Source organism: Lactuca sativa, chromosome 7 (genome assembly GCF_002870075.4).
Source record: "Lactuca sativa cultivar Salinas chromosome 7, Lsat_Salinas_v11, whole genome shotgun sequence".
NCBI classification, from domain to species: domain Eukaryota; kingdom Viridiplantae; phylum Streptophyta; class Magnoliopsida; order Asterales; family Asteraceae; genus Lactuca; species Lactuca sativa.
Window position 1 is genome coordinate 96,804,181 of NC_056629.2, and position 15,340 is coordinate 96,819,520.

Below are 15,340 nucleotides of genomic sequence, written 5' to 3' on the forward strand. Positions count from 1 at the left end.
GACAAATGTGTCGTGTTCATTTTCTGTCAAAACTTAAACGAGTTGAGATAACTTGATCCTAATTCGATTATGTTTAATTTTCGTGTCGTGTCGTGTCGTGTTCACAAAATTCTTTTCGTATTGAGTTTGTGTCGGGTTGGCAAGTTTAGGATTTAGACTAGACTTTGTAAATATGTCGTGTTGTGGTAGATTAAAACACTAAATAAATTGAAAGTGTATGAGTTTAAGAGACGAAAAAGGGGCAAATACCATAAAGTCCTAACATTTTATTATTAAATTGGGGAAAACCCTATAATTTAATTTTCGATAACTGTGGCCATTTTTATGTCGTTGAGCTATCGACTTAAGAATAATAGCCAGTTAACAAACGGTACCCTACCTCAACCAGTCACCTTTTACCTTGAAACACCCATTCATCACCTTTCTCTCCGTACATGTTCATCTTTTAGAACTCAAAAAGGGTTTTCATGTATACAAACGTTTGGGAAGAGGGGTTTGAAAAGGGATTGTGAAGAATCACCATTTTCACACGAGAAATTATTACTGAGGCACACTGCAAGTGCAAGGTACGTAGATTCAAACATGAAATTGAAGTGTATGTGGATTTTTTCCTCACGTCATTATCAATAAAAAGTTCTTTATTGTACATTGAGCAAATGGCCTCTGTTTCTGGTACTAATAAACACAAAGAATAACAACCTAAAACTAGTACTAAGAATGAGAAAGGCAAAGGACCTGAAAAGGTAAGCGTTCAAGACTCAGACTCAGATGATGAAGTTTTTTACTTCAATTTCTTGGATTTTTCACAAGAAACCTTCAAACCACCATCCAACCTCTGTAACAGCCCTTTTCTTAACTTTTTGTGTGATGAAAATATGTTAAAGAGGGGTATAGACGGGTCGGGGGATGATAATAATCAACGTAATGTAAATGAGGTTGAGCATGGCCACATACCATAGGTAAATGATGAAGAAATTGGTGTAGAGTTTAGGGTCCATGATCCAAACCAACTTTAGAGCGAAATGAGACCTGAATTGGGTTAGTGTTATGAGTCCCCTGCTTAACTTAGGTTTGCATTAACAAATTATGCAGTCTGTAATGGTTATGGTATTTACTTTGAGAAAGTGATAGACTTAGGGTAAATGCTATGTGTGACTACAATTCTAGTGATAAAAAGCCATGTCCTTTTAGGGTAGTAGCTGCTTGGAAGTATAATGAAAGGACTTTCCAAATTAAATCCATTGTTAAGACTCATCTTTGTGCTAGGAATTACAAGTTTGGTAGCTTAGTTACTTCTAACTGGTTAGCCAAGTACTACTTGCAAGATGTCATTAGAAAGCCCAAATGACATTAAATGAGATGAAAGAAGATGTTTTAAGGAGGGTTTTAGTGAATGTATCTAAGGGGCAATGTCAAAGAGCAAGTTCATAGGCTAGGGAGATAATATAAGGAAAGTTAGAGGAACACTATGTTAGGGTTTAGGACTATGCATATGAAATCCTCAGGTCTAATCTAAGGAGAACATGCACGGTTGGGGTAGATGTCAATCTTGGTGGAATAAACTATTTCAAGAGGTTCTATGTATGCTTCAAGGCTTTCAAGGATGGATGGAAAAAAAAAAGATGCAAAAAAGTGATAGGACTGGATGGATGTTTCTTGAAGGAGCAAGTAAAGGGTGAGCTATTGACTGCTATTGGTAGAGATTTAGACAATCATATCTACCCAATAGCTTGGGCAGTGGTTATAGTTGAGAATAAAGACAATTGGTCTTGGTTAATTGAGTTATTGGTGGATGATTTGGATCTTGGTGGCGGTAATGGGCTAGTTGTTATTTCAGACCAATACAATGTATGTATATTATACCTTCCAATAAAAAATTGTACAAATGTTTTACTTATTAATTTGTTATCATATTACAAGTACTATTGCAGGTTGTGGCACAATTCCTTCCACATGTTAAACACAGACAATGTGCAAGACATATATTTGCCAATTTTAGGAAAAGATACACAGGATTGGAACTAAAGAATCTATTTTAGAAGGCTACTAAAAGTACAATAGAAGGGGATTTTAAAGCAAGATCAAGAACATCACACTTTCAGGTTATACATATCTAATGGCAAGACAACCAGAAACTTGGTGCACGACCTTTTTTACTACAAGATTTGCATGCGAGGCTATAGAGAATGGCATTTCAGAATGCTTCAAATCTATGATAAAGCAAATGAGGAAGAAGCCTTTAGTTACAATGCTTGAAGAAATCAGGATTTACCTATGGAAAGGGTTTATCACCAAAGGTATTGTAACACCATAATTTTCAAACAAAATTTTTATTTTAAAATCACATAAATTTCATCCACATTTCACAAAATCTCCAATTTTCAAATTATCAAAAACACATACTCATAACTGTTTGAATAAAATCCAGGATCCTCAAAAACATAACTCCATCTCATGTGTACAATCAAGCCGGCGCATTCCCGCGATCCTGAGAAGTACCTAAAACACATATCACATAACACGGCAAGCAAGAAGCTTAGTGAGTTCCCTAAAATACCATACACGTCTCATTAGCCTCTCATGGCCATATTTCGAATAAGACCCTTCGGTCAATGTGTGTCATTGGAACCCTCCGGTCCTAACTCAATAAAGCTCAGAATAATACACAACATAAATCACAAAGATATAATGCAGGATATCACCATACTCAATAAAACATACAATAACCTCTGGTCACACAAAGTTACCACTCATGGTAAGTATAGTGAGAAGACTCATCTCGTAAGCAAGCAAATCAACCTCGTACACAAATCACCAATCTAGTCTCCGCCTAACACATACGATAATTATCTCTAATTAACACTTCAATCACAACTCTAATAAACTAAGCTATTCTCTCTCTCTCTCTCTCTCTAACTTTTGGGATGGGTAAAAGACCATGTTACCCCTCCATGGTCTTTATAATCCATGTCTTGACCAAACCCTAAAGTCAACATAAGTCAACACTCGAGTCAACAATCCATGTTGACCCGACTCGTCGAGTGCATCTATGTGACTCGTTGAGTTCCGTTGTTCCTTCAGCGATGTCGAGAAAATCCAACTTAACTCGTCGAGTTGTCTCATCAAATCACCGAGTTACTCATGTCCAGACTCGTCGGGGAAAACCCTAGCCGACTCGTCGAGTCATCTCATCGACTCGTTGAGTCCTTTCAGACTCTTTTCTCATTCAGACGTTTTAAGGCAGATTTACAACCCCAAACTCTAGATCTAGCCTACCAAGGTTGAGATACCACGTAAAGCTACAAGCTTTACGTCCATGCATGGCACTTAGGGCTTGAAATGCCAAAACAAGTTCCATTTAGGGTCTTAAGCATAAAATCTCTTCTCTAGCAGGATAAAGTTGGGACCTTTGGGCTCTAGGGAACTCATAGGGTCCAGATCTGAAGTCTCAATCTCTTGGCAAGCTCAACACACTCAAAGTCTCAAGGAAAGATGGGAAAAGCCCTAAAACTCCATAAAAACGAGATCTGATCAAAATAATGAGCAATGTGGAGACTTTTTTTTACCCCCAACATAAGCTATAGATTAAATAACACCATATCCAACCATCCCTTCTCATTCCATTCCTTAATACTATTCTCTTCTTTTCCAAAAGTGCACTAGAATGCTCAAAGTTAGCTCTTCTTTCTCTCTCAGATCAATCAAAACGATTAGGGTTTCACACAGGGGAGTACGGTGACATGGGAGGCGGAAATGAGGGCTTAAGGTCCTTTAAATAGGACACAACCCCGAAAAATTAGGGTTTCCTCTCATAGCGCCAACTTGTCGAGTTGGTCCCTCTAACTCCTCAAGTCGTTCGTAAAACCCACGCGGCCAAAACCCTCTCTACTCGATGAGTTGGGGCCTCCAACTCGTCAAGTTGCTCAATCAAAATCATGAAAATTATATAAGTATTATACTTGGGAACCGGGAAGTTACAAGTCTCCCCCACTAGAATCAGACTTCCCACTCGAAGTCATGCTCCAGAAATAACTCTAGGTACTGCTTGCGCATCTCGGACTCCGGCTCCTAAGTCCACTCGGATCCATTCCGATGTTGCCACTGGACCTGAACCAGGGGCACCTCTTTATTCCTTAAGACCTTCACCTTCCTATCCAAAATCGCTATCGGTCTCTCAATATAGTTCAGGCTTGCATCAACCTAAATGTCATCTAAAGGTACCACTGCTGTCTCATCGGCTACACACTTCCTCAGCTAAGACACGTGGAAGGTGTTATGAATCTGGCTCAACTCTGCAGGTAGCTCCAAGCGGTAAGCTACCTTACCCACTCGAGCGATCACCCTGAAAGGACCAATATATATATATATATATATATATATATATATATATATATATATATATATATATATATATATATATATATATATATATATATAGGGACCAGCTTGCCCTGTTTCCTGAATAGGATCACCCCTTTCCATGGGGACACCTTCAGGAGGACAAAATCTCCGACCTGGAACTCTAGCTCGGATCGTCGCCGGTCTGCGTAACTCTTCTGACGACTATGGGCCGTCAGTAACCTTTATCTGACCTGCTGAATCTGCTCATTCGTCTTAAGCACTATCTCAATGCCACCTATCACTCTATGCCCCACCTCTCCCCAATAGATGGGAGTCCGACACCTCCTCCCATATAAGAGATCAAAGGGAGGCATACCAATATTGGAATGATGGTTGTTGTTGTACGAAAACTCAGCCAAAGGAAAATAAGTGTCCCAACTTCCACCGAATTCCATAATACATGCACGCAGCATGTCCTCTAGCGTCTGAATCGTCCGCTCACTCTTCTCGTCTGTCTGTGGGTAGTATGCGGTACTGAAGTGCAATCGGGTACCCAACTCCTCATGAAATTTCTTACAGAACCTGAAAGTAAAGCGCACATATCGTTCTGACACTATCGATGTTAGTAAACCATGCCGTGCTACCACCTCTCTCATATAAATCTCGCCCAAATTCTCTGCAGAAGATTTCTCACTAATAGCCAAAAAGTGAGCATTCTTCGTCAACCGGTCCACAATCACCCATATCACATAGACACTCGTTCGGTTCTCGGTAATTTGGTGATAAAATCCATGGAAATCTGTTCCCACTTCCACCAGGAAATCTCTAGAGGCTGCAAAGGGTCATGTGGACGCTGGTGCTCTGCCTTAACCTGGCAACATGTCAAGCATCTCTCAACTACCCACACAATATCTCTCTTCATACAGGTGATGGATTTTATACAAAAAATTCTATGTGTGCATGCAACCCTAATTGGATCTATGTTTTTCACTATTAGACATACAACTTTATGAACACAAAAAGAAACCTGGAATACTCCTATGATTTTCAAAATTAACAAAGGAGAATGTAACACATACCTTTTGTTGTTATATAGCAATAACAACTAGTTCCTTGAATTTCCTTAGCTCTTGAAAGCAAGTACCACAAGTGTAGTACCTCTAATGGCTCACAAACACACTTTGGGTGAGAGGATGAATATGAGAGAGAGGAAAGGAGGCAAGAGGCTCTAAAATTCGACCCTAGTAGGGTTTCTCCAAGGGTTGGCCGAATTTAGTACCTTAGGGTGCTATTTATACTTAAGGCTAACTAGGGTTTCAAGGTGGAAACCCTAATCCCTTAGCTTAGGGCCTAAGCAAGTCCATGGACTCCTTTCCTTAAGCCCTTGGACGAAAACTCCTAGATCCTTCCAGGATTTTCTTTCAAGCCTTAATAAAGGTGATCCAATAGCCTAAAGTCTCAACTATCAAATGATTGCAAAACAGCCCCTGTACTTTTAATTAATTCATTTAATCCCGAAATTAATTCCTAATTAATTTCTGATTAAATACTAATTAATAATATGATTCCAAATTAATATATTATTCATATAATATATTAACAAATCATATTTATACCCCAATTTATTATTCTTAACAATAAACCAACCTCTCTCCTCAATAATCATCCTGTCTGGTCACCAGTGTGAAGGCAACCCAAAAGGACCATGCTCACAATCGGATCAAGTACATACCAAAATAGTTATGGACTTAGACACTAATCCAACAGTCTCCCACTAGGATAAGTCTAATAACTATTCTGCGTATGACTTCAGAACCTGATCAGCAATCGTAGCTTTCAAAAGCCGCTGTCAACTATGATCGTATCAGAAGCGTGTCCTTTAGATAAGGGATCATATATTCCTCCATTCTTGATATCGCATAGATGTGATACATGGATTGAAATCATTCTCTCAGTCTATGTGTTGTTTCCCGATTTCCGATTTATGACGACTGACAATAGACTATAATTGAACACATCAAATTAGTCCCGGCTTGGCCAAGCGCTTAGGGTGTCATCACTAGATCATTAAGGGGCCCACAAATATCGCTTTTATCCCACTTTGGAAAAAGGAACGGATAAACTTCGACTCAATGCTCGCTTGTACTCACTCATCGAATCACACACAACAATAAGTTTTATAACACCAAGTTACTGGTGCGTTTACTTATCATCAATGTGCAACTGACCAGCAATAACAAATCACACGTCTCGGTTTCAAGAATATACAATATTATCGACTCACAATCACTCGTGATAAAATCCATGAAGTGATTTTTGTTAGTGTGGGTTTAATCCAATACTCTAATCTTATTAAAGCACTCATGAACTCTGCACTAACTTGTGCTATGTCTAAACTCTTCAAACAATCTACATACTTTTCATGACAATCTTCCTTCATACCTACTTCCAACGTATGACCGACTGTGGAGGTTCGAATAACCCAGTTATTTTGGAAGTCAAAACATGCAAAGAGAAACACAATGATAATACTTAATCCTATATGACCCAAACTTGTGAGTATAAATAAAACACTTTTATTTAATCACCATATTGATTACTCATTATTCATTATTTAATGTTTCAGATAATAAACTTTATAACTCGAATTATAACCACAATTGTCCCATGCTCCAAGCATGCACACTTTGGTTTCCTATGGTCCATACTTTGTGAAATAGATCAATTGAAAAACTTTTCCAATGAAACTCATTTCACAATCCCCAATCCTTATAATTAATGTAAGAATACCAAATTCTTGCCACTTTTAGAATATGTCAAACCTAATATTTTATGCAATGATCCTTTTGTGAAGTCACAACACAAAAGTCACAAAGACTCGACAATGAAATCACAAGGTACTCTATCAGAAATTGTTACAAAACAATTCTATAGATGTGATGTCTCTCACTCAAAGTACATTCCTTTGAACATCCTTTTTGCATAAAATTTTCTAATCTAGACATAAATTCTTAATTTCCAACTCCCAATTATGGAAACATTTCCATATTTTCCATATGGAAACTCATTCTAAATAGAATCTTATCTATTCATAATAATGTCGATATGGTCCATCCATTACTATACTTCCAAATACTCACAAGCGACCAACCCTCAACGAACTTTGGATCGTCCTTTGATAGTTGTTTAATGATTTTAGTCAAAACCGGTTCTAGTCCTTTTTCCCTCTTAATGCCCTTGGCATTTGGAAAATTTTAGAACAGTTAAATATTATAGCATATGCAATTGTTCCTATACCTGAAACGTATGGGACATGATGCATAATGTCTTACATAAAGATATGATACTTTATCAATCTTCTGCCATAATATTTTATGTGTCACGTTCTCACTATTCGAACTATGAAGAGGGATGTCGTAATCATAATCGAAATTTGAGAAAACACTATGTATCCTTTGACTAAATTTATTAAAATTTCTCAATCTAAGCTTTAGATTTTGAAACGAAGTACAATATTCTCTCCCTTAATTATAGCAAAACAACTTTTCAAACCTTACGACTTTGCAAAGTATAACTCTTGTTTTCTATAATTAATATTAATAACTTGCAATACTTACCATAATAATCATGCTCCCACTAACATGATGATTATTTCCTTATTGGCATAACACTTATGCTCCCACTAGCTTTGACATGTATTCAGAAAACAGCTGAACTTCCAGAAAACAATGCTTATTGAATTCCTTAAGTTCACATTTCTAATACCAGATGCTTTGATAATCCTTTATCTAAGCTTCTTAAACTCATACACGTTTTCCTTAAAAGGCTCACATGTGTGTCTAGACAAATTCAGAACTTATGTTACTAAGTCCCAAATATTCAGACTAATTGTCAAATCTCACAATTCGAACTATGGAAAGGGATTCCGTAACCATAATCGAATCTGAGAATACAATTTTCACAACTACTATCTTCTAAAATCTCTCTTAGTGAAAGCATTTCATTACAACCATTTTCATGAAGGAGGGAAACCTTATGACACTTAGATTTTATAGCGTATGTGTTCCTATCCATGTGAATTTGTCATAACAACAATCATAAGAAAATGTTTGTGACAACTCCATCTCATATGGACAGAACTTGTTCAATCTCAACTTCCTGCCTCATGGCAGCATGCGTGCCCACCATTGCTTCTAGCTTGTTAAGCAGCTCACCCTTTCTTATCAATGTACTTTTCATTGGTTAAGGTGCTTGCCTTTTATGCGTTCAAATGAGAACTCATAAAACTCACATACATAGTTAACTCAAATGGAATGACACAGAAACTAGAGTATGTCAGTCACGATAGGTTATAAACCTCAAGTTGTGTGCTAGTGATGATCAATTAGGTTTATTCTTGAAGTTGTTCTTGAAACTTTTCAATACATTTAAGACTCCCACCGACTCCTTGATATATAAGGTTCTCTTGTCAAGAAACTTTTTCTTGATAAACAAATATTCAAGAGTTAGTGTAGCTTTTATCACTTCACAAAATTGGTCCTAGTTGGTCTTTGTCTTATCCAAGACATTACAACTTACCAATTTCAAATGTGCAAGAATAAGAAAACTTTTCCAAATTTCACATTTGATGTGTGTTATAAACCTACTTAAGACTTTTCACTCAAGTCACAATCTTGACTCTAAGACTTGATATTGGAACGAAGTATGATTGACTTCTTGATTTAACCATTTCTACAATTCTAGATTCCTCTTCTTAGACATGCAATTGTACTAAGACTCGCTTAGAGGATCAATTGAGACATGGTTCTTAATCATTAAGACCTATCATAAAACACAATAAAAGTTACTCTCCCTTCTTCTTAGAATAGAGAAACTTTTATCTTTTTGCCTACTTGATTCTTCTTTATTCGTACTGCTATATATTGAAACTCTTTCAATCAACTCAGAATCACACTTAATCTTATAAGTATAACCATATTTACTAAACCTTAGTAAATCATGACGAATATCTTTGTTACTCTTGTGGTGGACTTAATCAACACACAACCTTGTGTACTCGATCTCCTAGTCCTTCACTTGACACTTTGTCAACGAATTAGTCTAATTTCCAAATATGAAATTTCTCATTCATCATGCAACCAAGTTGTATGATTCCAAGTTTCTGTCCAATTGAAATTTAAGCGATGAGAAACCCTCCCTATTTGGTAAATTATCGACATTTCCACAAATAACATAATTAAGAATCAAATCCATTATTGCTAATAATAGAAACATTCAAACATCAATTCTTCATACATACCATTGCAAGGATAAATAAATAATATAAAATCAAAATTTATTTTATTGCGGAAAAATTTATCCTTACAATGCAATTCAATTGAAAAACTATGCTGTTACATATTCCTAAGCAATATATTCTAACTCCAAGTAGTAGCTCAAGAATTCAATCTTCAAGTAATGCGATCGAAATCCATTTCTTCACGATTAGATTCAGCTCACTTCTTCCCTTAAGCTTCCTCTCTTTTCTTCGATCCTACAAAACATCAAAATATAATCTTATCACATCATGTATTAAGAATCTAGAATAGGAACTTAAAAAGTTAGTTAATGGATTTTACCTGAAGTAGAGCCATACGTCTTGACTCTCCCATCTCTTAGATCTCTCAGGTAAATAGGGCAGCTTCGTCTCCAATGCCCCTTCTCTTGGCAATGAAAGCAAATGGACTCTTTTGGAATGACACAAGGAACTATCTCAGAATTTACCTTTTCTAGATCTCCAATGTCACCATTTTCAATGTCCATTGATGTTTGGGAGTTTGATTCACCAGACAAATTTGCTTGACCAGCTCGCCAAATCATTGCTGATTCAGCAGCTATAAGCAAATAGGTCAAATCAATGAGGATCACGTCATGATCCATCATATAGTACTCTCTAACGAACTCACTATATGATTCAGGAAGCGACTGAAGAACCCAGTCAACAGTCAACTCACCTGAAATCTCGACACCCAACATCCTTAACCTATAAATGTGTGACTCCATCTCTAAGACGTGTACACACACAAGTTTCCCATCTTCATGTTTACTTGCCAAAAGGGCTTAAGTGAGTTTGAACTTTTCAAGTCTTCAAACTTGTGGGTTAGGGAGAATAATTGGAGGAGGTGGAGGTAGTGAAGCATGATCTCTTGTTCCTTATTGGGTCAATAATATGGTTTATACTTTGCTTTTCTCCGTTCTTTATTTGGAGATTGAAATATGATCATAGAGTTGTGAATAGATAATTTTGGAAAATTGATGAAGTTAACGAGACTTGTGAGTGAAATTTTTGTTGTTGGGTTTGACGACACCGATAAAAAGACACGGTGAGCCTAAAAGAACATAAGAAAGAAGACATTGAATAGTACATATTAAATTATATCATATAATATATATTAGTTTAAAGGTAATCTTCAGAAAAGTCCAAATATTTTGGTTTATTGGTAATAAATAATGAAAAAGCCCTAAAATTTTGATTAATTAATGAAAAAGCCCCAAAATTTGGATTAATTAACGAAAAAAGACGAGATACCGGCTAAATCTATGAAACCGGTCACGAAGGGTTAATCTGAAGTTTTAACCGGTATTCTGTCATTTTTTGTAAACAAAATTTAATTTGGGACTAAATCGTAAACTGGCCTAAAATATTGGGATTTTTTCGCAGATTTCCCGAGTAGCATCAACATTATTAACTCACTAGGCAAATGTTTAATTTGACACTTTTCTAAAGAATTGAAGGTTGTGAACTAATACAAGAATTTCTATTATTGAAATTATAGGGAATACAGGAAGTCGACAGATCTTAAGAAGGGTGGGTTTTACATTCAATCCGGTGTTATAATCCTATTAAAGAATTCAACAATTCAGGATGTATTAATGTTATAAAATTAATTCATATTGTGTTTTTGACTTTATAAAATATTGAATTTTTTGTGCAATAATGTAAGCATTTGTGAGATGAAAGTGAGATGAAACATGTGCTTATGTGTATCAAAGGTTTTAAGATTACTATGCCAACAATATTTTTGAGATTACTATGGACAAATAGGTAATTTCAACTCAAAACTTAACACTTACAGAAACATCTCATGACAATGAAACATCAATTCATTTTCATATCTTTGTAACACAAACCTCTCTTCTGATGTTAATATGGAAGTAACAACACATTTACTTTCTGAAAATGGTTTTCTTCCTGTTCTTCCAGCTCTATGTAAATAATGGACTGCATCTTTTGGTAAGTCAAAGTTGTATATGTGAGTTGTATCAGGCAAGTCAACGCCTCTCCCCGCTATATCAGTTGCCACCAAAATGTATGCTCCTCCTTGTCTCAGTTCCTATTTCCAATTCAATTATTTATAGAATGAATTAGTAGGGGTAAATTGGTCATTTTACATGGTTGGTTGTAACTTACAGAGAAAGAAGCTGCCCTAGAGTTGAAATTTATCTTTTCCTCTAAAAGCAGGATTTCATGTTCCCCTTTATGTGAATTCTTCAAAGCATCCATTACAATATTTGTTGCAGGATCATTTCCAGCTTTCTTAGACTTCTCAGACTACAAAATAATTAAAAAAATAATAATAATAATTAATAAATAAATTTATAACACTTAGTATAATAATAATTAATAACTAACTAACCTGTTCATTAACAAAAATTATCGCAGACTGAGGTGCATCAGATTTCAACAACCACAACAATGCTGAATGTCTTTCCTTTCTATTACATATCTGACAAAAAATTGCAAAAAGACGTAAATACCCTTGTCATAAAAAATAGCCCTGGAAAACTTGTATTGACTCACCAGAAATCTATGGTGTAAACGTGGAGGCATTGGGTGAATGGGATTTGCATGAATATGGACAACATTTGCCTTTTGTATATAAATAAGATGAATATTAATAAGATGAACATTAAAAAGAAAATGAAAAATCAAATTATGAATATAAATAAAATAAAAAACCTTTGTCCATTTTTGTTGTATACAATCGTATAAAAATCGTCTGTGTTGTGGGATTGAAGCACTTGCAAAAACTGTTTGACGAGTGTTGATTGATGAGTATGATATCAATAGCTTTCGAAGAGAGCTAACTTGTTGTGAAGAATTAAACATGAAATCAACCTATATATATATATATATATATATATATATATATATATATATATATATATATATATATATATATATATATATATATATATATATCAAATTAGATTATTAAATAATGAAAAAAAAAAAACTAGAAAAAATGATGTTATAATTTATACCTCATCGATTACAAGCACACGCATTGAATCTAATTTGATGATATGCTTTTCAAGCATTTGGCACAAGCTTCCTATTGTTGCAACAATTATTGTAGGGGGCTCAGCCTGTGATCATATCAAATAATATTTTATATTGACAAAATTTCAAACTTGGTCCCTGTGGTTTCCAAAAAATAAAACTTTAAGGATAACTATCATCAGCATTACACCGTCGGTCCTTATGATTTCAAAACATTGTATTATTGGTCCTTCAGACGTTAATTCTAACTTTTAACCGGTTAGTTTCTTTGAAATGACCAATATGCCCTTGGACCAAATCTGAATAATACAATATATATATATATATATATATATATATATATATATATATATTGTATTATTCAGATTTGGTCCAAGGGCATATTGGTCATTTCAAAGAAACTAACCGGTTAAAAGTTAGAATTAATGTTTGAAGGACCAATGATACAGTGTTTTGAAACCATAAGGACCGACGGTGTAATGCTTTTTGATGGTTATCCTTAAAGTGATACTTTTTGGAAACCACAGGGACCAATTTTGAAAATTTGTTTTCATAATATGAATTAGGGAAATGTGAAAAATAATAAAATATCTACCTTCAACCAACTTTTTTGTCTTCTTAAAGTTCCTCCATCTAGAAGAGTCATAATAGTGCATGCCTTATCTTCTGCTACAGGTTGATCAGGCTTTGCAGCCAGTATCCGAGCAACCTTTGCAACCTTTCATGGTACAAAAAAACAATGGGTTAAATGCAAGAAATAGCAACCTACTATTATTATTAGGGACTTAATTGAATATGAGGTCAAAATGTAGGGACTTTATAGGAGATTTCCCAATTTTTGAAGTATAATGTCCTAATAAAAAAAACTGAAAGTGCAATGCTATAATTAGGTAGTGTTTTCAAAGTAGAATGGCATAATAAGAAAATAATTAGAAGTATAGTGTTATAAAGTAAAGAAATTAAGTAGGATGTTATAAATGATACATACATGAAAGTATATTGCTATATCAGGATTATAATCTTACTTGCATGCCCAACTCCCTAGTTGGAACCACAATCAATGCTTGTACAGATGATCTTTGTGTGTTTATTACTGAAAAAATCTGTAATAAGTATGCCAAAGTTTTCCCTGAACCTGTCTGAAGAACCAAAAGAAATAGTAGAAAACATTGTCTTAATAAGTAAGTAGATAAATCATGGAAGAGGTTATATGATAATGTTAATAAATGAACCATTTTACACAAGGATAAATTTGATATAGATAGAAAAAGTCTTAAGCAGTAAAGAAAATATTCACCTGGGCATGGAGAATGCAATCTTGGCCAGAGAATAGAATTGGTAGAGCTTGTCTTTGTATCTCTGTAGGCATAAGGAATCCAAGTTCTTCAATTCTGAAAAAAAAAAGTCAGGAAAATCAATCATCTCATACTTTTAGCATTGGTCAAAGCAAGAAATCATCCTAAATGCATCTCAATTTGTAAACATGAGTTCCTTGTAGCCCCTTGCTCAATTATTCATCAAATCAACCTAAATGCATCTCAATTTGTAAATGCAATCTTAAGATAATGTTCTGTTGTTTGGATTATATACTTTATTTAAGAAGTTATATTTATCAAAGGCCACAAATGATCCCACGATTATGTTAATGTGATTTGTCAATGGTAATTCTAGTATACAAACCTAGAATCGTATTAACTATATGTACATTAAGCTTCAATATAATCAATACTATAGATATAACATTTTCTATGGAGCAAGGGTTTCATTAGATGTTATACAGGTTATTCCCATTTCAGTGAAGATTAAAAAGACGTAGAATTCTATGAACAAAATAGATAATAGGAAAGAAAGGTGACCTGCGTAAGACATGATCAGGCACGCGGCCTTCGCAGATATTTCGAAGCGTCAAATGTTGATCAGCGACAAAACCGCCGACTTCTTCGTTCGTTGATATAGTGGAAGACGATGTGATTGGGGCAATTGAACTGCAAATTGAGTTATTCAAAGTGCGTTTGGAAGAGCGTTGGTTAGAGCCAATGGAGGGTGATGTGAGGAGAAGAGTAGGAGGGATAATACGGGTGCGTGTGTTACAGGAAAAGGGGAACTTCCATAGGAGAGCCTGCAACAACATTTCAGTCGAAGAAGAGGCCATGTAGTGTACTGATTTACTTCTATCCGTATTATTTGCTCGGTTTTATATTATTTATTTATTTATTGTATTCATATTTTTTATCAAATTGGGACAATTTTAATTTTGTATATCTTTTTAAATATAAATAAATATCATGTTTCCACAACCTAAATAGGATGCTATCTTTAATAAATTTTCTGAATATTAAATTTATCTAAAAATTTTAATTTTAATATTTTCAAATATTTTTATAACTAGGTTTTAACTCGTATGTTTTATACGGTATTATAAAATAAATTTGATGTTTTGTTAGTTATTAGTTTAAATTAATTTTGCAATGTGTTTTGAAGGTATAACAACATTATTTATGTGTAACTTACAGATTAAATGATCATGTTTTATCATTAGATATATAATTATTAATTTAATTAATTATACAAAATGTTTTGAAGATATGAAGAATGTTCTTCATGTTTAGATTAATGATAAATTTATAATTTAGTAGATTAATAATAAAATTATTATTATGTAGAATGAAATTTTAA

At 34.6% G+C, this 15,340-nt stretch overlaps 1 protein-coding gene across 1 annotated transcript; it reads right to left on the reverse strand.

Annotated features, from left to right (window-relative positions):
- Positions 1 to 11,414: 11,414 nt before the first annotated feature.
- On the reverse strand, positions 11,415 to 14,828 carry LOC111898453 (DEAD-box ATP-dependent RNA helicase 58, chloroplastic). The gene is made up of 10 exons (XM_023894358.3): positions 14,521 to 14,828; positions 13,962 to 14,055; positions 13,690 to 13,803; positions 13,260 to 13,382; positions 12,646 to 12,750; positions 12,341 to 12,499; positions 12,182 to 12,250; positions 12,018 to 12,107; positions 11,792 to 11,932; positions 11,415 to 11,714 (listed from the first exon to the last, which is right to left on the reverse strand). Exons 1-10 carry the CDS (start codon positions 14,814 to 14,816, stop codon positions 11,451 to 11,453), a joined length of 1,455 nt encoding a protein of 484 aa, XP_023750126.2. The 5' UTR covers positions 14,817 to 14,828; the 3' UTR covers positions 11,415 to 11,450.
- Positions 14,829 to 15,340: the final 512 nt, after the last annotated feature.